General features: G+C 43.0%; 1 protein-coding gene across 2 annotated transcripts in view; it reads left to right on the top strand.

Moving 5' to 3' along the window:
• Positions 1-317: 317 nt before the first annotated feature.
• Positions 318-26,021, top strand: part of MBP (myelin basic protein) — a 96,233-nt gene continuing 70,529 nt past the window's right edge. Inside the window, exons 1-2 of one of the 2 annotated variants that reach the window (XM_033154775.1) lie at positions 318-478; positions 24,390-24,462. In XM_033154775.1, the coding sequence (XP_033010666.1) occupies positions 24,415-24,462 (48 nt within the window). In that variant the 5' untranslated portion in view covers positions 318-478; positions 24,390-24,414. Of the gene's footprint in view, positions 479-24,389; positions 24,463-26,021 lie in introns of those variants that run through there. The other variant, XM_033154774.1, reaches the window with a different exon arrangement.

Consider the following 26,021-nt stretch of genomic DNA (forward strand, 5'->3'; position numbering starts at 1 on the left):
GGTTGACCCCGAACTCGTGGGAGTAGGCGAGACTGAAAAAGCGGTTGGGCAGCCACCCCAATCCGGCGCACGCGGGCGCCCCTTTGGAGCTGCCCACCTGAGCGCACGGGACAGGAGCGGAGATTTGATTCGCGCCAGGCCACGCTTGCTGCGGAGGGAGGAGAGCGGCGCCTTCCAGCCTTGTTTCGCTTCGTGACAGCGTCGACCGAGCTCGGGAGGGAGCAGATCCGAGGGGGATCTCCCCCACCCAGCCACCCCCTCGCCGCCCGCCCTCCTCCTGTCGTGGCAGCTGACGAGCCGACTCGCCCTGACCTGCGGGGTACCCCACGCCGCCACTCCAAGTCGCCTTCATCGCGTGGGTAGAGGAAGGGGGTCTCCTCTGTGTCTCCACGCCCGCCCGATCCCCCTATCCGGGGGGTGGATGCTGCAGACCCCCGGGAGCCTGCGAGGCCAGAGCGCGCGACAGAGGACACCTGGGGTGCGTTACTGGGGCGCGAGCTGCGCCTTCTTTTGTACTCTTCTGTGCGTTTGTGTGTGTCGCTGCGTGTGTGTGGGTTTGTGTGTGAGTGAGAGAGAAAAAGGGTGGCGCGGATGCTGCTTGACGATAGCCACAATCTGTCTCACGTCTGTCTGGCGGCGCTGCGCCCAAGACGCGGCGCGGATCAGCCCTATCGTGTTGTATGTGTGTGTTCGTTTGTGTGTCTCTGTGTTGTGATCGCCGGGGGCTGTAGTGGAATTGCTGGCTGGATCCCAGGCAGGGGAGTAGGCGGACTTGTTGTCCCTATCGATGTTGTGGCCTGAGAAATAAATAAATTCAGGTTGCCACCAGCCTTAAGGGGCGCAAGCTGGTGCCACAAGCCCAGCCCTTCCCTAATATTTCTCTCCACTAAGGTAGTCGACCAAAGCTTCCACAGCGGTAGCCGCCAGAGTCGGGGAGGGGACGACGCATTGTGCGCGCCCTTTGTGACACATCTGGCGTTATGGCATGCATTTCCCGCTCACCTGAGAAGAAGTGAGGAGGCCTCCCGCAACGGGCCTGGACTGTGGCTGATGAAATGGGAGAGTAAACCTGCATGTATTGCTCCACACTGCCTTGCCATGTTGCATAAGTGGGCGGGTTGTAGATATTTTTATGAATAAAAATTAATAAATAGTGCAACATGCCAGGGCATGAGCTGGAGAGGAAGTGTTGCAGGAAGGCTTTCAATCTAGATCTGTTCTAGACTTGATACACATTTCAAATCCCTCCCCTGGATTAGGTTCCGGGCACCTATGCCCCAAGTGAATGAAGGAGGAAGTGGTGACTGTGATCTTGTAATGATCCCACCCACAATGTCATTGGGCAGGTGTGGATACACAACCCATGTCTCAGATCACCTACAGAGGTTTTCAAAAGGACACACTGAGGGGTACTGCAGAATCATACTTATCAAAAAGCGCTTTTGGGGGCATGAAAAAGGTAAGGACTCTGCCTCTATTGATCCTAGAACAAAATGTTGTGTGTACACAGCCTAATATTACAGAGGGGATATAGACGAATGGTTGCAAGAGAAAGTGGGGTGAGCTGGAAGGCCCTGATCTCTTGTTGTTGCTGGTTATGCTGCTTTGAGAGTGTTGTATACTTAAGTGAGATGAAAATTTTCTAGCCAGTCTGTGTGATACTCTTCCCAAAACAATATAATAATTGTCGGAGAATAACAATTAGAAGAGACTGTGTTGCTTCAGGGACTACTCATAGGATAATGAACATGAAACTCTTGCCCTGAGGAGGTTCAGAAGAATTCAGAGTGTGCATACTCCTCAGTCAAGCTAAGTTGGTCCAATAGGAGAAGATAATCAACTGTGACATATAATCAAATGACAGAGGAGTGAGTTCACCTCATTTGGCAGTGGACCTTCTAGTTTATAAACTCCTTTGGAGTTTGTCCTGGTCATTGACTGAATGGGAGACATCTGGGAATCCTGTTGTAGGCTGCCTGGAATTCCAGGATGGAAGATGCCAAGCAGAGGCCTGCTGGATCAGACTAGAGGCCTGCCTATGCCATCATCGTGTTTCCCACAGTCACCTGCACAGGTGGGAAGTGCACAAGCAGGAGATAAACAATAGGCCTCTCCTGCTGCTGTTTCAGGACAATTTGTGGTATTCAGAGGTATGTTGCCTCAGATCCGTAAGGTAAAGTAAAGGTAAAGGGACCCCTGACCGTTAGGTCCAGTCACAAACGACTATGGAGTTGCAACGCTCATCTCGCTTTATTGGCCGAGGGAGCCGGCATACAGCTTCCAGGTCATGTGGCCAGCATGATTAAGCCACTTCTGGTGAACCAGAGCAGCACACGGAAACACTGTTTACCTTCCTGCCGGAGTGGTATCTATTTATCTACTTGCACTTTGACGTGCTTTTGAACGGCTAGGTTGGCAGGAGCAGGGATGGAGCAACGGGAGCTCACCCCGTCGTGGGGATTCGAACCACCGACCTTCTGATCAATAAGCCCTAGGCTCTGTGGTTTAACAGTTTGTGGTATTCAGAGGTATGTTGCCTCAGATCCTTAAGGTACTATACAAGTATATAGCCATCACGATTGGTAGACACGGGTAGGTTATGAATTTGTCTAATCCCTTTTAAAAACAGCACAAATTTGTGGCCTATACCACTTCTTGAGGTACCAAACTCCATAGTTCAATTATGTGCTGTGTAATTCCTTTTTTCTGGCCTGAACCTTCTATAGCAAAGTACTTTTATCTGTCTTGAATCTTCTACATCCAAGCTTCATTGGATGACATTGAGTTCAGGTGCTATGAGACTTATTCCACTGCTCCTGATCATTTCTACAACTTTTCCAGCTATATAGTATCTTTATTGAGATGTGGTAACCAAAACTGTACAACATATTCAGAGTGTAGTTTCATACTGATATGAAAACTTTGTGATATTGGTAGTTTTATTCCTGACCACTTTTCTAATGATCAGGGCTGTCAACCTTCCTTTTTTTTTGCATTGGGAAACGGCGCTGGAATAAGGGAATTTCCCACAAAAAAGGGAAAGTTGACAGCTATGCTAATGATACCTAACATAGGTAGGTGAACATTATTTCACAGTTGCCACACACTAGATCAATGTTTTAATTGAGCTTTCTGCTGTGATCCTGATATCTTTTTCCTGGTTCAGACCCAATCAGTGTGCATGTAAGGTTGGGATTGTAGACCCCCCCCCCCAAGTGAATTACTTTACACTTGCTTATATTAAACCACATTTGCCATTTTAATTCCCCTTCAGCCAGTCTGGAGAGATTCCTTTGGAGAGCATCACAATCAGTTTTTTGTTTCTCCCCACCCTGAACAATTAGGTGGCATCAGCTTTGCTAGCTCACAATTCACTCATAACTCTGGGTATCATAAAATCCTCCAGATTGTAACAATGTAGTAAATCAATGAACACCTGACTTCAAATCTGAACCCTTCCACCTCCAAAACACACTCACACACACACACACACACTTTTTAAGATAGTTGCAGTTGGAGCTGTGAGGTGATGGCTATGAGCTGCCCCTGAAGGACTTGCCATATCTTGGATATTTGTGTCATATGCTGTTGAAATATCCTTGCAGGTTATTCATTTGAACTTTTCAGGATATTCTTATCTCACACTTGAACTTGGTAACAATGCTATGATTGTTGCGTGTCCTTGTTGATCGTAGTTGTTAGAGAACATATCAGCCATACAAGCTTATTTTTGACACCGTGCTCCATACAGACAAGCTCATGTCTATGCAAAACATTTCATAACTTATTTGCTTGGCTTCCTCCCCCCCCCCACCCCTGACAATTGAGTGCTTGGAGGATATTCTTTAAAAGGTCCACAAACTGTCATTTTGTACTAAACATAGTATCTGATATGGTAACTGTAAGTTAAGTTGAAAAGAATGTGGCAACATTAAATACACAATTGTTAGCCTACTCATGATTTGAAAGCCTTCTGCATCATTTTTACCCCTCTTGCACTTACATATACAGAGAGATCATGTTAGCAATTGAAAATGACTTTATTCCAAGGCTGGAAACAGCTCTACTTTAAAACAAGTGCATTTCAGTTGTTTAATAGGTTTTTTTGGGGGGGGGGGTTGCTTTTTATAAGCTGCTTCAAGCACAGGGAGTAGCAGGATTTTGAGAGCATCTCATATTGGTCTGTTGTTGCAACCAGTGGCGAAGCTGCATGCCATGCTACCGGGGGTGGAGAGCAGCGGGAGTGTGACGCACGCCCGGGGGGGGGGGGACATGCCACCCACAGGGGGTGGTGCACATCCTGGGGGTGTGGCATGCCGTCCACGAGGGTGTGGCGCACATTCTGGGGGTGTGGCACGTCACCAGTGGGGGCATGGGGCCTGGCACGTGCGGGGATGCGCGGCGCATGTCCAGGGGGGCCACCGCGATGGCACCCTACCAGAATAGTGGTGCTGGGGATGGTCCGCTCCCTCCGCACTCCCGTTCCTCTGCCAGTGGTTGCAACAATGTAGTTTGAAAAGTTTTCAAAAACCAAAACACATATTGAAAAACATGAAAGTGCTCCAGTCACTTTGGTGTACGCTAAAGGTATGTGTTGTTGTTGTTGTTGTTGTTGTTGTTGTTGTTGTTTTAAAAATACCATAATATGCTACCTGGAAGACTTAACACAGTACCCTTATACAGTATTTCTGAAATTGAAATGCTGGTTCAAATTGCTGGTTGCTTGCTTGAAAATATTGCTTGCTATTTTACAACAAGATCCTTTAAAGCACCATTACCTCTGTATGATAGATTAAAGAAGACCTCACACACAATTATAGGTCAGACCTCAGCAAATGTTTGAAATTCATTATGGCCAAGCTGATAATTCCAGGTTTAACTCTTGTTTCACCAAGGGCACTATTCAGAAGAGAAAACTGGATTGCTTTTCAAAATCATAATGTAAGCAGACCAAAGGTTGTGACAGCCTTACCTAATTTGGAGCCACCCAGCTGTTTTAGATTACAGCTTCCATCATCTCTTACCATTGTCCTGGGAGGGCCAGTCTGGAAGATGAGGAAGGCTGGGGGTTTGAATAATCACACAGCTGAATAATCTGTACGGAGAATGCTAACATTGAATCATTGTAGCCTTGAAGGGTTGAGACATGTTTTGTATGTAGCTTCAATCCCTAGCATCTCCAGGTAAGGGTGGAAAACATCTCTCTGCCTGAAACCTTGGACATTTGTTGCCAATCCGTTTAAACCATATGAAGGCAACCAGCGTTAGAAACTCAGATATATAAGCTAACCACCTAATGCCACCTTAAACCAAGGTTACAATCACCACAACAGAATGTCTAGACGTCCTTTTTTGCAATGGGTTTATTATTATTATTATTATTATTGATATTAATTTCATTTCCATACCACTTTATATTTTAAAGAAAAAACCCTCACAGTGGTTTGCAACACATTAAAACATCAAATAAAACAATCCAAGATAAAACAAATGCAAGCTTAAAGGAAAATATTTCAGATCCTTCTCTAAGTGACATTTTGCCTTCCCCATATTTATTTATCTACTTAATTTATATAGCTGCTCCATAGCAGAGATACTTCAAGAAGCCAGTGTTGGACTAGGACCTGGTAGATGATGATTCAAATCCCCACTAAGTCATGAAACTCACTGGGTGGCCTTGGGCCAGTCACACCCTCTTAACCTACCTCACAGGGTTGTTGTAAGGATTAACTGAGGAGGAGGGTGAACCATGTGCTCCTTGGAGAAAAAAGTGGGATATAAGTAAGCCCTTCTGCTTACCTGCTTAAGAAAGCTGGAGAAGCCAGCCAGATGGCGATGTCGGTCACCAACCTGGTATCCAGAGATCTCAATGTCTTCGCAATTGGACCCATGACAGTGACAAAACACGCCTGGCGCCTGGCTAATTTCCATTGCCAATTCCGCTGCTATCAGGGCTGCCGGATTTTGTGGTACAGTTATGATGGGTGCCATCCTGCCCATGTAAATCACGTTCCTCCTCCAGCACACCAAACAGCTGTTTGGTGCACTGGGTGATTGCGGTTGTAAGGGGCAGAATTGCGCACATGGAGGCATAAGCTCCAGCTGCTGAATGTGGCCTTCGGGGACAAAAAGGTAACTTCTCCCTGGATTGTTCATATAATACTCCGCTACCTAGACCAACGGTCTGGCTCTATATAATGTGGCTTCCTTCCTGGTTTAAACATGCAGCATAACTCTTGAGCTAAAGCAGTCTTTTGTGTGGTTTGTGGTGATGTGGCTTGACACTAGAAGCAGATTTCATGAGGATTCAATTTCAAGCACTCTCCATGCTATTGGGTGTTCATTTAAAGCAGGTCTCAGGAATAACATATTCTAAAGTACTTCAGGCTGAAGTCTCTGGGGCCCAGCTGCACACTTTGTTCCTGCTCTCAGCTAGAGTGCAGGAAACTTTTGCTGAAATTACAATTTTGGCTGAGGTGAACCCCTTTGCTTCGCAATTTAAAACTCCAGATGGCGTATCTAGCAGTGGAAGAGGAATCCTTAAGTGGCTACAGGGATTCAGCTAGAAGAATAGTGTGACCTGCACCCCCCCTTACAAAGTCAGGGGGGGTTCGTAAGTGTGTATCATTGGCCCGCTTGATACTGTATCTGGCAGGAAGCCTTGGAGAAGTGCTGTGACTCACAGAACGTAATGGACTCATAAAGCATACTTGCCTCGACTGTAGGATGCCATACCCTCCAACATTCCTCATGAAAATAGTGACATTCCATTCTAAAAGCATGTTGACTGTCATTGCCAAGGTCACTTAGAAGGTGACTGCTCAAGTCCGAATAGAAAGCTAAAATGGCTTCGGGGTGGTGAATCATGATGACTGGCAGCAGTGCATGGTTTTGTTACTGGAGCCATGGCTTCTATGTTCTCAGTTTTAAAAAGAACATTTCTGCTGGCTGTCTTTAAAAGCACTTGGATGACACTTAGCTAAGTGGTGGAGACATCCCAGAAGAAAATGAGCAGCTATGGCCAGGTATAAGCTTCTTAATCACTGCTCTCTATACTACCCTCCTTGAGGCCACCCTTTCCTTGCACATTACCAAGTGCTGCTGAGGGTGACTGACAGCACTGCTACTTTGTCTGGTTTGGCAGCTTAAAGAGTGTTACACTTTGCTCTGTACGTGCGCATTCATATAATAATTGTATTTACAATGGAAAGGCACTGAGGTTATTTTTTAAAAAGAAATATTGTTTATTTATTTCCAAACATACAAATGTTGTGTGTGTGTGTGTGTGTGTGTGTGTGTGTGTGTAGCACATGAACCTTTCATGTTAAAAGATAAGGATGTGCCCTGCCCAACTGTTTATGCTCCATGATTTGATCACGCCATTAATCATGTGGGCGCAGAACACTTGAATGCCTGAGTACAGGTACATGCATATGTCACGGCTTGCAGTATAATTGCCTGAAGGGATGTTCCTGCATGCTTTATTCCTGTGATCACTTGTTGACTTGCACTGGTCCCCTGTCTTGCTTGGGTAGGGGGAAATAGTTCATTGTGCATACAGTCATAATTTTTTGAGAAACGTTTCTGACAAAGCCTGGCAAAATGTATTATTTTATATCCTGTGATACTATGGTGGACAGAGTGTGCTTTTGAGCATACCATTCCAGCACTATGCTGCCTTAATTTGTTTTCAGTCTTGTAATAAGCACAGTATTATAGATTAAGGTTTTTACAAAAATCAGTAAAGTTAAAGCTTTAGTAAAATGCGCGTGACTTTTGAGTTTGGGCACTTCCTTTCTTTGTGCTTGTTTTTATTTACTTGTTTAGAATTGAGGGGGGGAATGAATGAGGAAATGGTATTGGTGCACTAAAATGGTATGTTTGAGGTTTGAAGGAGTCCAGATGATGGCGATTGTAGGGGTTTTCAAATTACGCTCTCCCATGCATACCTTGGATTGCACCCACTAGTCCAGAACAAGTTTGGGATGGGGGTGATGGGGGAGAAGTGGGAAAGTGGCATGTGCCACTTAGCAGTATGTTAAATTCCGCCCACTATTCCCCACAGAATATTTCCTTTCAGAGAAAATATACCTCATAATTTATTTTGCTTTGGTTCCTTTGCTTTAGTATGCAAATGAATTTGTGAACCCTTAAGCTGCAAGGTTTCATCAAGTCTTGCACATGAAATGGTGAAAGAGAATAAATTCTGCTATACAGGTGTTGGCTATTGAGGTGCTAATATTCAAGTTCTTCTCAGTGGTAAGCTTCTTTCTTTGTGGGATAATATCCCGGGCCTTATTGCTTCAGAAGAAAACAATGCCTCAAGAGGAATTTAGAACCTGCTGGAGATGGTTAGTGAACATCTTAGTTCTTAATTTTTCTTTCTTTCTATACAAAGTAGTTGCTATTAGCTTGTCAAGGAGCCTGTTAATCCACCTTTGGGAATCCTGGCTAAGAGAATGGAGATAATGTCATGCTTTTATCCCATATTGATTTTTTGACATGAGAATGTGGCAAGGAAAATATCTTTGTGTCAGTCAGGACACGAGCCAACCTGTAACCTTGATTTCATGGTACAAAACGCTTTTCTTGTGTTGTGGAAGCAATTGTTTTTCAAACTCCTGGTTGAGTTAGAATTTTAGCATATGCCTTCTATCAATAGGAACTTTTTATTTATTAAATTTCTATGCCACCCTTCAGCCAAAGATCACAGGGCAATTTATAATATAAAAACACAAAAATAACAGTTTTAAAAGGCTGTAAATGGGCAGCTATGCAAACAGAATTGTCCCTTGTGTAAAATACCAGGTCGCATCACTTTGTAGGCAGTCTGTGGTGCACAGCAAGAAGGGAAAACATTTAAGGGTTAGAAGGAGTAACTAGAAAGCTGCATATGAAGATCCCAGGGTGGTTAGCAGTATAAAAAGACAAAATATTTATAGCTATAGTGTAGAGATTGGTAAAACGTGTCCTTTAACTTTACAGCATACATCCACCCATCCTCTAAACCCCTTTCTAGGATACTTATTCTGGGCAGCCAAATTCCTTCCCTCCTCCATTTTGTCCCTCTCAACCAACACCTCAAGATTTCATACTGCCTGTGAGCTCACGAGTGCTTGTTTGAGTTTTTAATCTATAAAAGTTTACACTCGCTTTAACCTTTATTTTTTGATACCTAGGAAGACACCTGATTATGCAGAAAACATGCCTTTCTTTTGTGTGGCCTTCTTTTGGTTCCTGACTGGTAGACACTCCAACATCCAAGTTTGCTGTGAGAGGGAATGATGTAGAAATGTCTTACTGTGCTTTTCTAAGAGACGCAGGGCGGCAGATTATTGCAAATTTTATTTATCCATCTAATGGCGAGATTCACGAAGAACCATGGCAGGGGTGCTCTGAAGCTCACAGATCTTCCTCTGGGCAACATGTGCATATCACACATTTAAGCAGATGTTGCGAAAGAAGACATGGAAGTCATTCACATCTTCCCCTTTCCCTTTATGATACTCCGTCTCTTGTGGATAATGCATTCTGAAGGAAAACCTGCACCATCTCAAATGCTCAAAGAGGGTTTCTTTCATCCTGTTGTGGAAAAGGTCTTTTGCTGATTATACTTCAAGTGACAACTTCAAGATTCAAGTGACAACATAATTGACTATTCCTAGCAGTATGTTTCCATGACAAATCAGTCAGTAGCTTCAAGTGACAGCAAACAAAACAAGCGTATAGAACAAAGACAGATAAAAAAGGAAGACAGGGCATCTCCCATCCTAGAAGAAGAAAACTACTCAGGCCAACTGCTTTAGAAGATGTATTGACTGTCAGGCCTCAAACAGCTTTCTAGTTCTAAAAGGGAGAACTGACAACTGGGATAATATTGAGGTTTATAAAAGATTAATCTGTTACCTCTCTCTGCATGTGCTTCCAAAGAAATGCAGTTGAAAACAAATAAGGAGCCGAGAGTTCAAAGCTGTATTTTAGTATCATAATGCAAAAGTGTAATGTTACTTGTTGCAAATTGTCTTCAAGCCTTTTGTCACTTCGTAGATTGTGGTGACTTATGATTATTGCAGATTTGTTCTAGAAGCACTATATACGATGCCTAGCAACTTCCACTGTGTGTGTGTTTTATAATAAGGTAGAATAGGATGTGATGCCCCAGTTTCTCAGTAAGTAGTCTGTTCTGCAGGCAGTATAAATTGTGACCAAGACTTTTTAAAAAAAAGCAAAAAAAAGCTGAAATGCTGCTCTCTCCTGACATTCATTACAGTTATTATTTGGGTCAGGTTCAACCCCTTCGTCGATCTCTTTGTTCTGCAGAGATGCGTTTCAGTGAAAAGGTCAGGCTATATTTAATAAAGATGACATGAAACAGTAGCAGGCGTAGTACAGATGTGAGGCTATTGGCAGAATGTACAATAGGCTCCAGTAGTTTTGCGATGTATTTTGCTCAACATAAGGATTGCATCTACTAGCTCTGTCTTTCCACAGCACCCGGTTCTTTTTTTCCCCCTTGTCCTTTTACATTGATCCATTTTCTGAGATGCCTTGTGCCGCACCATGCATAATATTTGCAGAGCTATGGAGTTTTCCACAGCAGTAGCATTTCTTTCTTTCATTCTTTCCTTCAAAAAAGCCAACTTCTGCATTCAGGATAAATTATGCTAATGTTACAGGGTGACATGGATTTCTTTATTTCCACAATTCTGCCGTCTTGGAGTTTCAAAGGATTTGCAATGTTTCCAAAAGGCCTGGTTTGTCTTGAGCAGGGGCAGGGGCAGTGGTGTAGCTAGCTGCTTGGGCACCCGGGGCAGCGCAGATGCCGTGCACCTGGGGGCAAAGCAAGCCAGGGCAGAGCACACTGCGCGGAACCTCCACAGAGTCCACAAGCCCCACGCTGCCATTTCAGGCAGCGTGGAGCATGCAGGTGCCCGAGCCAACATCACTTACCAAGAGAGACGTGTGGCTCGGGCACACTGCAGGCCAGGCCCGCGGTCACCCCTCTCAGAGATGACACCCAGGGCGGCCAGCACCCACCATACCCCCCTTCCTATGCCACTGGTCGGGGCTGCATTACACCGAGAGCAACCTTTGGGGGGCCATATGTCAGGGATGGGCAGCACCAGAGGCAAAAGTACTGGGGCAGTGGTTGTGACTCTTACTTTTCTATAGTAACCTGCATTCCAGACATGCATAAGTCAAAGCTATCTACACACACATCTATCCACTACCCAGACAAGCAAGGGGTGTTATCCCAGTTGGAAGACTGATCCCAGCCAAGCAAAGGCACTCGAAGGTGTAGAACAGGGCTTCCGTGCATGTTGGCAGTGTGATGTAAGAAGCCCCAAATCAAGTGAAAGGAGCCTGTGCTGTGGACCCTCCCAACACCAGCACCAACTCTTGGGAAACTAGATAAATAGTGATGTGAGGAGAAGTCACCATTTGGTTCTTCCAGGATGGTTCAGGTTTCTTATGTTTCATAGCAACGTGGGCAGGAGAAACTTTGCTGTGGCTCCACGAAGGATGAGACTTTCAGTGGCTGCTTGTCATGATGGCTCTGCTTACCTTCACTGTTGTAGGCAATATGCCTCTGAATAGCAGTTACTGGGATTCACAAGTGGGGAGAATGGTGCTGAATTTGCATAGACATCTGGTTGGGAACAGGATGCTTGATTAGTTGGGCCCTTGGCTTGACCCAGCAGGATTGTCTTATGTTCTTGTGATCTAGTAGGGTTCTTCTTATGTTCACATCAGCAGAAGAATGTAAGGACCTAGCCTAAGGGAATGTCATTAGAAGAAGAATTTCAGTGAGAATTCACTGTTTGTTTCTGTCATTTGATATAGTCCCATTTGGATTGTTGGTGTTTGTGCTATATTGTCTGACACAATGCTTTCTAGGATGCATTTGACTTTTGCAAACATATGTTCCTTTAGATCTCTGTCCCTCCTTCCCTTGTCAGGCTGGGAATTTTTACCATTTTGCAGCACAATCCTATACATGTATGTCCATTTGATCATAAATCCAGTTCAATAGGGATAATGTCCAGGTGAGTGGGAACAGAATTGCTGTATTCATTGATATACTTGGGCACAGAGCATGGGGTGAAGGCACATGGTGCAGTTGTTGTTGTTGTTCAGTCGTGTCCAACTCTTCGTGACCCCATGGACCAGAGCACGCCTATCCTTCACTGCCTCCCGCAGTTTGGCCAAACTCATGTTAGTAGCTTCGAGAACACTGTCCAACCATCTCATCCTCTGTCGTCCCCTTCTCCTTGTGCCCTCCATCTTTCCCAACATCAGGGTCTTTTCTAGGGAGTCTTCTCTTCTCATGGTGCAGTGGAACTTACTAAATCTAAGCTGGCCTCGATTTGGTCTGTGTCTTGATGGAAGACATGGAAATTCCACATATGCTACCTTGTGCTTAACAGGAGAAGGGTAGGATAGAAATGAAATAAATTCATGAGCCTAATTTCAGTTTGTGATTGTGGTGTGCTTGAGCTCCCTCCTCATAAGATTGAGTTACAGTGTAGGTGTTTAATTTAGTCTTTCCATTATAGGCTGGGTTTTGAAATCCATGAATGTGGTGAATGCAGTTTATCATCCTATCAACACTGCGAAGAGAACATGACCTGAATAGTGCATGTGATTTTATTTTCTCCAAGGTGTTGCCAGTGCAAAATTCCTCTCTGAGATAGGATAGAGTTGTTTGTAAATGTCTGTTGCGTTACTACAAACCATATTCTCTCTCTCTCTCTGTGTGTGTGTGTGTGTGTGTGTGTTTTCAGAGATATATTTTTCAGTGATGAAGTTGGGAGTATTATGTTATTTGGTTTTAATACACACATACGCAAGGATAGGGAACCTGTGGCCTTTCAGATATTGTTATATTCCTTCCGCCATCAGTTCCAACCAGCATTTCCAATAATCAGGGAAAATGGGACTTGTAGTCCAACAATATCTGAGGTGACCAAAGTTTCCCCATCTCTGATTTATGAAATGTTAATCATGTGAGTAGATAAAGGCCATATCAAGGTACAAAGTCTGAGCAGCATTTATCTTTTAATTTGAAAACAGAGCAGAGCATGGGTGTATTTGATATACCTGCGTAGTCTGAGAGGTGTTAATATAGTGACTTGTCTAAATTCCAAGCTGATAATTATGTTCTGCCTACTTAAAATGCTTCCTAAAAGAATCAGACGAAAATAATGTATTCATTTCCTGCTCAAGATGAGTAGTGAATCCCAGCGGATCCAAAGGGGCTGTATGATATTAATTGCTAAAAATATCTCTCTAATTGTTTGGGATCTTCAAGTAGGTATGCACAAATTTGGAGCAGAAAAATTGTAAGGCTTGGTTCCTTAGTATCCTGACCCTGATCTGTGGCCTGGGCAGGCTACAGTTCTGTGCTCACTCACCTGAGTTCAAATCCTACAGGCTTCAGAATGTCAGAGGAGCTCTGCTGGATCTGTCCAAAAGCCCATCTAGTCCAATACCCTTTTCCCACATAGTCAACCAGATGCCTATGGGATTTGCTTCTGTCCTGAGTAAACACGCTGAGGGTTGCCATGATGGTCAACAAAACTGAGAGAATGGTATAGTACAGTCTCTGGCCTTGAATAATGCCTTCATCGTTTAAAGTGATGGCGTTGTATTGGAGGAACTTAATATTCCCCAAATGCTTGAGGTCCAGTCCTGGGATATGCTGAACAAGGACTCCTTCATGGAAGAAAGAACTGGCAACTCAGGACCTCTGATAATCCATTTTACCAATGCCTGACCCCCACACCTTAACCTAGAATAAAGGTCGACCCCCTGAAGAGACAACAGAAAGTTGAAGAAGCACTGGGCTTCAGGGCAAACCGCCACACCTTTAAGAAATCCCCTCCTTATTGAGGATGGCGCGTCTTCAGAGTTTTTGTCCTGCTATGTCACACTCAGTATTGCCCCAGAAGTCACTGGAAGATGTTTGTTTCTTGGGAGCTGTCCACAGTTCTGCAGGCCCTTTGTGTTTTTATTCCCTGTCTTTGTGACCTTTCTTTCTTTCTTTCTTTCTTTCTTTCTTTCTTTCTTTCTTTCTGGAAAGCCGCTGCTAGCTTTTACTAAGGACTCTCTTGGGCTAGATAATTTTGTTCTCTTCAGGCCCCATCTGTATGATACATTTAAAGCAGTATCATACTATTCCATACAGCCATGGCTTCCTTCTCAGAACTACTATTCCCAGAGTTCACTGGGAAAAGGGATTGACTGTTAAAACACTCTGAGCAGTTCTGGGCAGGGAAATAGGGGTCTGGGCAGGGAAATAGGGGACGACAGAGGATGAGATGGTTGGACAGTGTTCTCGAAGCTACTAACATGAGTTTGGCCAAACTGTGGGAGGCAGTGAAGGATAGGCGTGCCTGGCGTGCTCTGGTCCATGGGGTCACGAAGAGTCGGACACGACTGAACGACTGAACAACAACAACAATATCTCTCATCATCATTAACAAACTACAGCTCCCAGGATTCGTTAGGGGAAGCAACAACTGTTTAAAGTGGTATGATACTACTTTAAATGAATAGTGAAAATGGGGCCTGAGTTTCTGTGTGGCTTCAGCTGTTTCTTGAAGGAATTGTCTATTTCCCCCATGGGAATTATCCAGCCCAAACTACATGCTACACCATTTTATCCTGGGACAGAGACATGTAGAAATATAAGCATCTCATTTTATTTTGTTTTGTTTTTTGCCTGCAGCAAACTGGGCTTGGCTCACTTGCTTGAGGCAGCTGCAGCTCTTTGCTCAGAAAACTCATTTTGTGGTGTATTTGTGGCACATTGTTGTGAGCTTTGTGTAGGTTGATTGAGCAAGCATGATAGGATTGCCTCTTGCTCACGTTCCTCTCTTATGATTCTAGGGCTTAGATTTCAGTAAGGGGAAAAGAAGATATTTCTAGGAAAGAAGAACGTACTTCTTCACACAGTTCACAGGTCAACTATGGAAGCTGTTCCTACAAGAGCTAGTGGTGGCCAGTGACTTGGGTGGCTTTAAAAGAAAATTGGACTAATTCATGGAGAAGAGGGCTATCAAAGCCTACAAGCCACAAAGGGTGCATTCTAACTACAGTGGTATCTCTGGTTAAGTACTTAATTTGTTCTCGAGGTCTGTTCTTAACCTGAAGCACCACTTTAGCTAATGGGGCCTCCCGCTGCCGCTGCGCTGCCACAGCACGATTTCTGTTCTTATCCTGAAGCAAAGTTCTTGACCTGAAGCGTTATTTCTGGGTTAGCGGAGTTCTTAACCTGAAGCGTCTGTAACCCGAGGTACCATTTGCTGGAGAGAGTGCTGTTGCACTCATGTCCTGCTTCCATGCTTCCCATAGTCACCTGGTTGGCCACTGGGGAAACAGGATGCTGGACTAGATGAGACATTGGCTTGCTCCAGCAGGCCTTGCAATTGGTCAATTGATTTCAACGTGCCTACATCTCTTTTTTTCAGGATCTTATGGACGTTCCTTTTGTCCTCTCAACAGCCCTGTGAGGTGGGTTACGCTGATGAAAAAGTGACCGAGAAACCTGTTTTTAATTAAAAATCGTATTCACAAAACCGAGCCCAGCTCACCCTGAAAAGATAAACAAATCTGCTTCTGAGGAGACAGCCCTTAATCCCACTCACTGTTCCTGAAATAGTCAGGACGAAAGCTGCACCAGCCTTCATAAATTACAGAAAGTGGCAAATGGACAGCAGGAGAGGCTGTGGCAGGAAATTGCAGGATCCAGATGGAGAACAATGTGGACTAGTTGTGCCAGCTGGCATACACGGAGTGATCCTCAAGAGCTCTGGCTTAACGTCAGCCTTGACATGTTGTGTTTAAAAAAACAACAACCCAGAATGCATAATCTTCACATGGCTGCTTTTTGTATTCTAGTTACAGATTGCATAAGGTCACACACTCCACTGAGCACATGTTTTTGTGTCAACACATGCCGTTTGGGTGAGGTGCAGATCTGCTGTCCTCGGGTACAGCAGTATTAGGCATCTTAAAGGCATGTTCCTCAGAATCATGGGGATAATAATGACCTATTTTCTTCAGCTCAATTGCTTGCTTAATTTGTTTTACTCATTTGCAGACTCCCTGCTGCTGGGAATCAAATATTTATCATTTGGTGCCCAGGAGCTGTTTTTAAGAAAACAAGCTTGGGTATAGGCCAATGGACTGTTTTGAAATATATATATATATATTCATTTTAAAGTTACTTTTTCTCTCTGCTGTTGCCAGTTCAGAGTAATATCCTGGTCCTAAATGTTTATGACGCCCTGTCTGCCTTTATTGTTTGAAAATAAACCCTTGCAGCTGGTACCACATTTTGCAGTATTTCCCAGTGTAAATTAGTAAATTTGTTGGAATAAATTAATATTTCCCTCCCCTCAAGTAAACTTGAAATTAAATAACAGAATTACAGCAGTCATGCTGAGAAAACACTTCAGCTCACTCAGAATCCCAGTAATCTTAACTATTCCCATGCATGCCGTCTTGAGAGTCAGGGTGAAACTTCATATTATTCTAAATGCAACCCCCAAAATAGTTCCCCTTCCATATTGGAAAACCCTGTTTCCTGATGCCACGGTGCAGAAATCTTCTGTGAAGGCAAACTGATTTTCAAAGGAGAAACTCAAATGGAAAATGAGCCCTAATGCATGTCTGAAGGAGCTGTCTTAGACTCCAACCAGCTATTTTTTAAAGCAAAAATATAAACTTGCAAAGAAGAGTGTGCAAAAGAAACATTACAACGACAATTTCTGTCTACAGCTATCACTGATACCTGGATCCCTGCTGTTCTTGCGAAAGTATTTAATAGAGATAACGTCTTAAAATTATGTACTCTTTCCAAATTATGTGCCCTTTCTCACTTTTCTAAAAATAACTGTGTACAGAACAGTTTGCAGAGCAGTTTTGTTCAAAATGAGGATGTGGCAATAGTTTTGTGGAATATTTCCCATTCCTTTTTCAAAATCAGTATTCATTCAAATGTGCACTGGAAGAATTGCATCCATTTTATTGTTCATAATATTCCCTGTCACTACAAACCTAACAAGAAATCAAGATCACACACAGAGAGAGAGGAAAGGAAAGGAAAGGACCTGAAGGCTATTTAATTGATTTTGGTTTCCCAGTCTTGTAGCTGCTCCCTGAATCAGGAGATTCATTGATGCTTTATAACAGCAGTAACAGCAGCTGGAAAAGTGATCTTGCACAGGCCAGTTCTAGATTAAAAAATGATCCAATCTCTTACTCTGTATGTGTCCTTGCATTACAATTCCTTGCAGGTGTAAAAGCTCTGCTGTCTACATGGATCTTCTCTGCTACAGAGAAGAGCTTTTTAAAATTATGGAGCTGTAAGCTTGACTGGAATAAATGAGGAAGCTCTCTTAAGAGGCAGCTCCAAGCATATGTGCCTAAGCTGCTGTTTCACCATGAACTTCAATATACTTAACCCATAATCTGCATCCTTCTCAAAGCACATATGGAGCTCTACACTGGGGTTATAATGGTTACTTAATATTTTGGAGACTGCATCCTTCCATGCTTCCAGATGCAACCTGTGTGCCAAGCCCTGACACCTGTTCCCACTGACTGTCCTTCAAAATAGAACTCTTCCCCATTCTCACATGCCTTTTATCAGGGATGTTATAGAGGCAGATTTCCTGCAATGGATTGGGGTTCAGCTCGATAACTATTGAAGCCCCTTCCAGCTGCAGCCTTCTGTCTTTCAGCAGCATTTAAGGCCTCTTTCTTCAGACGGGCTCTCTAGAGCCAAAACTAAATCCATTAAGTGTCAGCGGGCTTTATATATTAGACACCTATTTTATCTTTTGTCATTTGATCATTACCAGACTTCAGTCCTTTTGACAGCACTGGCTAAAAATTCGCAGCTACATAACAACAACAAAATATGTTTTCAGCTTCGCTTAATTAATACAGGAGACTCTTCACACTTTTCCTCAGAGGCTTTATATATTCACAGGTTAAATGCACATTTGAGAAAGATCTACATTTTGTATTTCAGAGGCTTCCATCAAAACATCTTGTTCCACATGATTTTAGCATCAGGCAGATGGAATGAAGTGGTTTGTCTGAATCACACTGTGAAAAAGGAAGTGCAACAAGGAGGTGTGACTTTGCATAGACACCAAGCAATTAAATGTTTTCATGCAATGCGGCAAACAGGAACTCGTGTGGTTAGTTCTACCGACACTTCTTTTCTTTTTTTTCTTTTTTGTAAAAGCCAATTAAAAATACCATTCCGTGTAATTATTATTCCATGAGAAATATCATATGCTGCCATGTAATAGCACTATGAGAAAACAACTTTTAAAAAAAACATTTTAATTGCCTACCAGCTCATAGATGAGTAACTAACAAAGATAGACTTGGCTAATTGATGAATGGACAGTGTTTATAACAAGTAATTAAAGACTAGATATTTTCCAAGACAAGATTGGAAAAAATTCAATAATGAAAGTGCATATTTGCATCCCCAAATATGGGGGTGGTTCTAGGCCAAATATGGTTCTAAGCTGGAATTGCATTATACCGTGCTAGCCCTATACTTGTCTGCTGAGACTTTGAGTTCCATTGAATCCAGTGAGACTTACTTCCAGCTAAGGGTGCACTGAATTGCAGCCTCAGTCATAAAGAGTAAACTAAGCACTTGAGAAGAGTTCTTCTGGATCAAACACACACAGGGCTGTCTTAAGCATTTGCGGCGCTGGGGTGCAAAGATCCTCCCCTCCACCCAGGTTGCCCTGTCCCAGGCGCGTGGGAGGGCAGAGCCTGCTGGCCGCCTCAGCATCTCACTGGCTCGGTCACCCCCAAACTCGTGGCACAGAGCCGCCCGCAGCAGAAGAACCCGCCGTGGCGCTCTGACCAATGGGCGGGCTCTTCCCCAGACTCAGCTATTGGGCCCCGGACTCCTGGCCTGGTGCCCCTGAGAGCCCGGCGCCCGGGTGCCCCACACCCCTAGCACCTATGGGTAAGACGGCCCTGCACACACACAAAACATTTATTTATTTATTATTGAATTTGTTAGTCATTTTATCATGCCTAGGGCAACCCAAAGCAATTTGCAACAAGCAGATTAAAAACAACAATAACCTCACATAGAAACATTTAAACCAAGAGGAAATGCATTAAAAATGCCCCACCCACTTATAATCTCTGAACCTGAATGTAGCCTATAGCCATCATGACTAGCAGCCATCAATGGTCTTATCATTCACATTCCCCCCCCCCCAACAACCATTTAAGATTAGATGGCCGTGGCCACACCCTACGGCAGCATGCTGTTAAATTCTGTTAACTACGCACTGCACGAAGAAGGACTTCCTTTTGTACATCAAAAATCTCAATGAATTTCAAGTTTCATAGTTCTTCCGAACAACAAAAATAATTGGATACAGTGAGAAGAGTAACTATATCAGTTCTTCAGATTAACGTTAGTATTGTGAAGGATGGCTTCAGAAATACTTCTTTTAATTACCCGGTAGTGCCGTGTTAAATTTGCAAGTACTTGGTGACAGTTAGGCCCAAATTGGGTTACTGCAGTTCAGTCTTGGTGGGATTTTACATCTGGTGTAAAAGCTCCAGAGCCTGCTTTGTGGAGCGTATTGCTCCAGTTTTGGGTAATCTGCGCTGGCTTCCAGTTCATTTCTGGATGGCCTATAAATCACTAAGGTTTCCTCTGCCTTTGCACTGCAACTTACCAGTAGTTAAATCTCTCCATTAAAAAAATATATATATTGTGAAGGTTTCTGTATCATAATTTTGTTCTGTTTACAGTGGGTGGGCATCACTGGGCTAATTAGTGTTTTCTTTGAAAGTACAGTATCCTTTAATTTTTATAAATTTAGTGCTATTTATTAAATAATTGTGTTTATACCTGGGCTTTCCTTCGAAGTGGCATACATGGGGTTGTCCTGTCAATCCTTGCAATAATTCTGCAATATAAGAATAGACTGGAGGGACCCGTCTAAGTCTATTCCATTTGCTTCATGGCTGAATGGGGCTTTGAAATCAAATCTTCCTTGTTGAAATCTGGCTCTCTTACAAACTCTGACTCCCAAATCCTAAGAGCTGAAGGGTGACAATTTATGTAGCAATCCTATGCATGTTTACTTAGAGGTAAGTTCCACTGAGTTCAGTTGGGCTTCTTCCCAGGTAAGCAGAGTACATTCCAGTCATACGTCATGTTGCGTCCACTTCAGGTTACGTGTTTCCGTGTTGCGTCCCACAGCAACCCAGAAGTACTGGAATGGGTTACTTTTGGCTTTTGCCACTTGCGCATGCACAGAAGTGCTAAATTGTGCCATGCACATGCGCAGATGCGGCACTTTGGTTTGCATCAGTTCCGTGTTATAGAAGGGCCTCCGGAATGGATCCCGTCCATAACACGAGGTTCCACTGTATTGGCTTCCTAACAACCCTGGGTGCAGCCATCACTTTTTAACAAGCCAGTACGGTAGCTTAGACTGAAGGACTGTGACTTTCCAGTTAGCTAAAGGAAAGAATGGTCATGCTGTAATAGGAATATTTAACTTTCTCAGTTTTGCTCTGTAATTTGTTCTGTAGATATCTTCAAAACTGTCTGGGAAACATGAGAGATGCTTCTCTAAAAGTATCGTGCAATCATACGAATTATTTGTGGTTTGGAAAGTGTTAGTAAAGACATCCATTTGAAGTGATGGCTGGAACATCTGCAAAGTGTGTGGAGAACACTTTGTTGGATTAACAATAACAAAAAAAACCTTAAATGCTAATGATATATGTTCACTAATTCAGTGCTGCATGCTCATGGAGACCCAGCCAGATGGGCGGGGTACAAATAATAAATTATTATTATTATTATTATTATTATTATTATTATTATTCATGCTGCAATGAAATAGTAAGTACATTTCATTTGTTCTTAATTGATTTCAGCATGGGCCTGCTTCAAAGGGCACACTGGAATAATTTGAGTTTTAGAGCTTCATAAAACTCTTTTCTCTGGTTGAAAGGTGTATATTTATCACATGGTGGCTACAACACCAAGTGGTGCCTTGCATGTCCATGTGTGAGTGGGCATTCAAGATCAAAAACCATTGATCATACTTTTGTATCGACTCATGTCACCTCAAACGCACTCCTTTTCAATGGAGTCATCTCACAGTCAGCTATGAGGCCTCAAAAGTGGCAAATTCATCTGATGTGAGGAGCATGCAGCTGTTTGAACCAACCTTTAGAGTTGTTGTCATCTGCAACAGAGTAACTCAGCTACTTCTTAGGAATATAAAATATATTGCGTACTTAAGCTAATGCTGCTTGTTATTATCTATGTGGTGGGTGCATTGTTTTTTGTTTTGTTTTTCATAAATGTTATGTTAGATGACATATTGATGTATTATAAGACACATATACCTTTTCCCCTTCCCTTATGGTGTTCCGGAAGTCCATTCCAAAACCAAGGTGCACTTTCCCATAGAAAGTAATGCAAAGCAGATTAACCAGTTCCAGACAAAAACACAAAATAAATAGCAAAAACAGACACTCAAAATGGAAGTGTGGCACTCAGATTGAAAGCAGTCAAAATGGAGCATGTTTGGCTTCCAATAAAAGTTCACAAACCGTAACACTTACTTCCGGGTTTGCAGTGTTTCAGTTCCAAGTTGTTTGAGTACCAAGGCGTTTGAGAACCAAGGTACCATTGTATATCACACACACACAAACACACACACAAACACATACACATATGGTGACATATTGTCAGGTGACAAGCGATTAATAATTTTAATAAATACTTTGGGGGAAAGATGTTTATTTCATGCTAGCTTCATGGTAGGGTCTGCCACCATTCCTGTGGCTACGGCTGTCTTGTGCAATGAATTGAGCACATCCAGGCTGGTCAAACTGGTTTCAAACAGGCCAAGCGAGAACATACTTCAGAAATATTTTCCTTGTCTCTTCTGTTTATACCTGTGTACAGCAACACTCATTCTTCTTCTGTAAACTGTCGGGAAAAACAGGCATATGTTGTTGTTGTTTAGTCGATTAGTCGTGTCCGACTCTTTGTGACCCCATGGACCAGAGCATGCCTGTACAGCAGGGCAAATGAGTGACACCACTAAAAAAAAAAATTCTTTCCTTTGGCGTCACACCAGGCCCCCTCAATTATTTGGAGAAGTGAGCACCTCTGCAGTTAATGTCATAAAGTGGAATATATTTATTGGGAATAGCCAGCCACAATGGCCGACCAATGTTCAGAAATGATGAGTGTTTGCAGTCCTACAGCATCTAAAGTGCACTATGTCAGCTACCTCTGATTTACATGATCTCAGTAACCATTAATACAGAGGCAGTATTAAGGAAGGCCAATATAATTATTCTCATATAAATCGATGTGCGTTTATATTATTTTTAATTGCATTTACATCCTACTTTTTTCTCCAAGGAGCTCAAGGTGGTTCTCCCCTTCCTCATTTAATCCCTACAGCAACCCTATGAGGTGGGTTAGGCTGAGAGGCAATGACTGGCCCATGGTCACCCAGTAAGATTCATGACTGAGTGGGGAATTGGACCCCGGTCTCCCAGGTCCTGGTCTGACACCACACTGGTTAAGGTAGTTTAGCTTGTTGAAGGCCAGTTGGTTACCTGAGATGTGAACCAGGGTCTCCCGGGCTCACACAGTTAACCACTAAGCTGTAGCAAAGCCTAAATGCTGTGGCTCATTAATATACGTAACTTACCCATAAATTGGTGGTGGTGGGAAAATCTCTTCTAGAAGTTGGCAAACAATATGAAATAAGGATCAATAAATAACAGTTAACTCCCACTCTTATAGCATAAAGGTAAAGGGACCCCTGACCATTAGGTCCAGTCGTGTCCGACTCTGGGGTTGCGGCGCTCATCTCGATTTACTGGCCGAGGGAGCCGGCATACAGCTTCCGAGCCAGCATGACTAAGCTGCTTCTGGAGAACCAGAGCATCACACGGAAACGTCGTTTACCTTCCCGCCAGAGCGGTACCCATTTATGTACTTGCACTTTGACGTTCTTTCAAACTGCTAGGTGGGCAGGAACTGGAACCGAGCAACGGGAGCTCACCCCGCTGCAGGGATTCAAACTGCTGACTTTCTGATCAGCAAGCCCTAGGCTCTGTGGTTTAACCCACAGCGCCACCCATGTTCCTCTCTTATAATATACAGAAGTGCTATTAAAATATCACTAATCTGAAAGAAGTTGTCTGTACAAGAATCACGTCCATTTTACTCATGTGATTTCAATGGATTCTCCCACTGGAAGAACAAAACATTGGGCTCTGCTTGCATTGTGTTTGCAGCCTGTTTTGTTCTCCCTGTCTTTCCAAGTGACATACCTTTCTATCCCTGCTTTCCTCTCACCCACTCTGAAAGACATGCCAACTGACTTTTTTTCTCTGGATTCTCTCTGGTTTCTGTTACACTTCAGAGAATCAGCATTCTTTTTTGGTCACTGTGGGGAGCAGAGCCTTTAAAAAATCTTACTGGAAGTAGTTAAATGTCAGCACAGCTGGCACGATTCTTCGTGCACGGCCAATTTGCTTTCAAGGTATTGATGTTTTAATAGTGCTTCTGTATACTATAAAGAATGGGAGTTAACTGCTATTGGTTGATCTTTATTTCTTCTTGCCTGCCAACTCCCAGAAGTGGTTTGTGGCTTATTACTGGGTAAATTATATTAATCAACCACACTTGCATTTAGCAGGCGGATTTTGAGGATCAATTGGATTTGGAGACCTCACTAATGCTTCTGGGTAATTTGTAGCTTGATAGCATGCACAGACTTAATATTTGATGTAAAACAATTCACTCCTACAGCTGTTTAGGATCAGGCTTCCGAGTGAGTCAGTGTGCCAACAGCTTAAAACAATCAAGAACTTTCTATGCATTGGGCTAAACCTGCCACACAGTGAACCTTGTAGTCCAGATATTGCCCCTACCATGCCTGATCATTGGTCATACTGGCTGAGGTTGGAATCATGGGAGTATGATTCTAACAACATTCTGCAGAATCACAGGTTGCATCACCATAAAAAGGAAGAAATGGATATCCACAAAATTGGCATAAACAAATTGTGGGCCCCACACAGGATTAGATACAGGGTTGCAGCCCCTCTGGTCAGTAGTGCAGAGTGCTCTACATATATTGTTGGACTACAATTCCCATCATCCCTGACTTGGCCATGCTGGTTCAGACTGATGGGAATTGGAGTTCAGCAACATCTGGAGGACACCACATTGTGTACCCCTTCCTTAGCGTACGTAGAGTTGAAGACACTATAGTTGACTGGCTGATTTTGGAATAACTTAACTTTTTTTTTTTTACTGTTTTTGTTTGTAGTTCTGGAATAAATTTGAGGAGCACCATGGGGAACCATGTTGGAAAACGGGAACAGAGTACTGAGAAGGCAAAGGTAAGAGAGAGTCTGATTTCAAGCATAGTGCTAACTGGATAACAAATCGAAATAATTTAGAGATAATTTCATTACATTTTCTGGAAGTTTTTATTGGTACTCAAGTGCATGGTTGATGAAAATTTTGGTAGGTACAGTTTTGTCCCCATCATTTCAGGGCAGCAACAGGATTTGGCTGTGTCTCATATAACAGCTATAAACTCAGAGTGTTCTTTGGATCAACATTTAGGAACGTTGCTCAGTATAAAGTATGTTTTTGTTTTTTTAATTTGACCTCTAAGCTGCATGATTTTATTTCTCATATATAAGAAGATCTCCCCAAATGGTTCATCCACTGAGGATTCAAAACTGAGCTTTTAATTTTTGTTTTTGTCTTTGCTCTTTTCCCAATAGAAGTCAACACACACACACACACACACACACACACACCTCAAAGCACATATATTCTTTTGGGAAACTTGGAAGGGTCTCCTATTTATCCATGCTAAGGAAAACAGCAAAAGGCGTGGAGGGAAGAATTCATGGCATATTTGATTTGGAGCTTTAAAAAAGTCCTTGGATAATTTTGCTGCTGAAGAAGGGTAGGTTCTGTGTGGTGATTAGATGCTGTTGGCTGTACCATTGATATTTAGGTTTGCAAATAAAAGTGATTCAGATATGCTGGTTTCATTTCTCTCTTGCCATTTCCTTTGAAAGATGAGCCAGTGTCTGGATTTGCTAGTGTTTCAACATATCCTAAAACACATCTTAACCAGCATGTATTGGTTTTTGTGTTTTTTTCAGAGTCAATTTTCAGAACCAAGTAATTACTTTATTGGGAAGGAAATACACAGAGCAGAGTGCTGAACATGTAGATGGAAACACAGAATTAATTCCTTCTAACATATAACGTGATTTTATTCAATTAACTTTACCATTCTGCAAACCTTTTCCTGGCTGTGCTTTTGAAGCATACCTACTATGCTTTTTTACTATGTTTTTATATGTACTGTAAGCTGCCCAGAGTGGTTGGGGAAACCCAGCCAGATAGGTGGGGTAATAATAATAATAATAATAATAATAATAATAATAATAATAATAATACTTTGACATAGGATTTCTCCTTCTTTTTAGCTGCATGTGGCAGTCAGGACAGCTTTCCAGTGAGATTTCACAAACAACCCCATCTATCTTAGCTGCAGCCTGCAGAGATCTGTCTGTCCGACTATCTGTCTTTCGCTCTGTGTTTTTAGTTACTATCTGTTGTCTTTGGTGCAATCACATTGTCACATCACTCGAAAGGGTTCTGACAGGTTCTTAGCAACAAGTGCTGAGCATCCACCTTCAGCCACCATATGTGAGAAAGAAGTAAAATCATCCTGAGCTGCAAGGGGGGGGAGGGGAGTTGGTTATGAAATTGTTGCAGCTGTATAATTTGAAATACTCCTATTATTACTTGGGGAGGTGGTTTAGTGAAGTTAAGGTGCATTGGGTTGTCTTCAGTCCAAAGACCCTTAAACTAATTGCATATGGCCTGCAGCATTTTCCAGCTCTCTGGACAATGTGGGCCCACTCCTGCT

The sequence above is a fragment of the Lacerta agilis genome, chromosome 7, assembly GCF_009819535.1.
Source record: "Lacerta agilis isolate rLacAgi1 chromosome 7, rLacAgi1.pri, whole genome shotgun sequence".
NCBI classification, from domain to species: Eukaryota; Metazoa; Chordata; class Lepidosauria; order Squamata; family Lacertidae; genus Lacerta; species Lacerta agilis.